Source organism: Phocoena sinus, chromosome X (assembly GCF_008692025.1).
Source record: "Phocoena sinus isolate mPhoSin1 chromosome X, mPhoSin1.pri, whole genome shotgun sequence".
NCBI classification, from domain to species: Eukaryota; Metazoa; Chordata; class Mammalia; order Artiodactyla; family Phocoenidae; genus Phocoena; species Phocoena sinus.
In genome coordinates this window covers 87,846,402-87,849,194 of record NC_045784.1, presented here as the reverse complement: position 1 = coordinate 87,849,194, position 2,793 = coordinate 87,846,402, and the positions used below count along the sequence as shown (strand labels likewise).

General features: G+C 52.6%; 1 protein-coding gene across 1 annotated transcript; it reads left to right on the top strand.

The window, feature by feature from the left end:
- The first annotated feature begins 264 nt into the window (after window positions 1-264).
- Window positions 265-1,805, top strand: BEX4 (brain expressed X-linked 4). The gene is made up of 3 exons (XM_032619922.1): window positions 265-401; window positions 800-877; window positions 1,213-1,805. Exon 3 carries the CDS (start codon window positions 1,219-1,221, stop codon window positions 1,579-1,581), a length of 363 nt encoding a protein of 120 aa, XP_032475813.1. The 5' UTR covers window positions 265-401; window positions 800-877; window positions 1,213-1,218; the 3' UTR covers window positions 1,582-1,805.
- Window positions 1,806-2,793: the final 988 nt, after the last annotated feature.

Genomic DNA, 2,793 nt, shown 5'->3' with positions numbered 1-2,793 from the left:
GGGTGTATCCTGGGAGCAGAGGAGGGCAAAGGCAAGTCCCCAGAAGAGCAGTGGGAATGGCCAACGGCCCCCTGGGAAGATACTGTCCTACGGCCGTTAGAGAAAGGCCCAGGAACACACAAAAAAAGGAGAGCTTCGGGGCCCAGGCCGGTGCTTGGACAAGTGACACGGGGTGCAGGAGCAGGTGCGCACGGCCGGCTCGGCGCTACCCCGTAGTGCAGGAGAGGGCGTGGCAAGGGCGTGGCGTCCCGCGGTGACGGAGGCCCCACGTGAACGGCCAGTGCCGACTGGCGCTCGCCGCGCTCTAACGGTAGACCAAGCTGTTGCTCGCTGCCTTCTCGGTCCCTGCGGGAGTGCGGGCCGGGGGCGGCCCCCAAAAGTAAGAGGCGCGGGAGGAGCAGGTAAGGGACCCGGAGGGGTGTCCCCAGAGGTGGCGTTGGCGAGCGGACATGGCCTGCGGACCCCTCCCCGGGGATCCGGTTGCCCCGGAGCGGAGACCGCAGCCCCCATGCCCCCTGCGGCCTGGCGTTTGGCCACAGAAAACGGTAGGCCTTCTCTGGGGGCGGGCCGCGCGGCCCTGAGGCGACTGCCTGCTTCTCGCAACACAGCGAGCTTTTCCGACACCCCCGCCCCGCCCCCTTTCTTCTCGGGGTAGAAAATGGTGGTCGGCGCGGGGGCGGCTGAGGATGGGAGCCGGGGACGCTGGGTGGGGGTGGCCGGGGGTGGGAGATGCGGGGCTGAGAAGGGGCCGAGTGTCCGGATGCAGCAGCGCCCCTTCCCCCACCCTTACTCTCTGCAGGTCTGCGAGTCGAAGTGTCGCGGCGGCGCACTTGCAGCAAGAATCGGGAGGGGCAGGAGACCGCGAGGATAGGCCCAGGTCAGTGCGGGGGACAGTTGGGCTGTGGGGAGAACGTGTGGATAGCCCTAAGAAGCCCCAAATACTCCCCCCTACCCTATCCTCCATTTTGGTGCTTGCAGAGACGTGGGCATGGATAGGCAGGGCAAATGGTGGGTTTTGGGCGAGGGAGGGGGAGAGCTTGGACTGGGGGCCCCCTAGAGGGCATAAGGAGCCTCTCAGGTGGGAAAACGAAAATTTGAAGAGCCTTTACATCCGGGGCTGGAAGTCTTGAGAGGTGCTTAGTAGGGCCTCTGTCCTCGGTGCTGATTAGTCCACCCAGAAAATAGTCCATTCTCTTGTCTTTTGTCTTCTAGGAGCAAATGGCGTCCAAAGGGGAACAAGCAGTAAAAAATCTCAACATGGAAAATACCCAACAGGAAAAGGAAGGCGGGGACCAGGCCCCTTTGCAGAATGGAGAGGAATCACGCGATTTAGGAGGGGGTAGAGGCCAGAAGCCTGGAGGAAATGTCAGGCTGGGACGGATTAGACGACTTGTCCCTAATTTTCGATGGGCCATACCCAGCAGGCATATTGATCACAATGAAATGGGGGATGATGTAGAAAAGCACGTAGGGCAGATGATGGAAATCAGGAGAAAGACTAAGAAGCAGCAAATGAGGCATCATTTGCGCTACCAAACTCCTGAACCTGACAATCATTATGAGTTTTGCCTTATACCTTGAATCCTAAGATTATCCCTGAGGTCAGTAATGTGGCCTCTGCTCTACATGCTTGTAGTTTTTCTGATTTACTTTTTCTGTAAACCTTTTGGTGTTTCCACTTACCAGTTTCTAATTGAATATTGCTTTGTCTCTGTGAAACTTTCTGTCAGCAGGGCAATTTCATCCAGTTATAGGAAAATTATTCTTTTCATAATATGAAATTAATAAAGCAGTTTACGAAGCAATCTTCCTGTGACACACAAGTCTTTATTTTTTGTTAATGTTACCTTTCCTCTCCTAGATCCCTGGACTCAAAATCTCAATTGTCTTTGACTGTTTTTTCTTGTCCTCAACCAACCAGAAAGGATTGTATTCATAATTCAGTATCTGATATTTTAAGAATGTATGTCATACTGTTTTTCAAGGAGTGTGAGTCCACCATCTGCATAAAAATACCTTGATGGGGGAGCTTTTTTCTTTTTGCGGTATGCAGGCCTCTCACTGCTGTGGCCTCTCCCGTTTTGGAGCACAGGCTCTGGACGCGCAGGCTCAGCGGCCATGGCTCATGGGCCCAGCCCCTCCACGGCATGTGGGATCTTCCCGGAGCGGGGCACAGACCTGTGTACCCTACATCGGCAGGCAGACTCTCAACCACTGCGCCACCAGGGAAGCCCGATGGGGGAGCTTTTTGAGAATGTAGGACCTCTGGCTCCTATCTTCCAGACCCACAGAGTTGGATTCCAAAATTTCCATTTATTAGTAAACTCTCCAGGTAATTCTAGTGTACACTGAAGTCTGAGGCCACTATTGTTTGTATGTATGTTGGATATCTGTGTACATATGTGTGTATCATTGTATGTATATTCCATGAACATATGTGTGTTTCATGTCATTAAGTGTAAACAAAGTACGTGGAATAACAGGATGAATACTCCTGAATTCAATGGGCAAAAACGTTAAAAAAGTACAAGACCCTAAAATAGACTGATTATAAGAGTGGTAGGGACAGTGGCAGATGAGGGTACTAGAGTTCAGAGATGCTAAGTACCAAGGTTACCCTCTGCTGTACATCTTGGTGGGGGGCTCTGATCTGGGACATTTTCTATAGGACTTTGTCATCTGGAGGTGGAGAATATTTGACTTTTGTAACTGATAACAAGCTGAGGAAGATCAAACTCAGCAAGACTGAGGCTGTTGTTCTATATTTTGCTTTTTAGTGTTTCCAATGTAGAC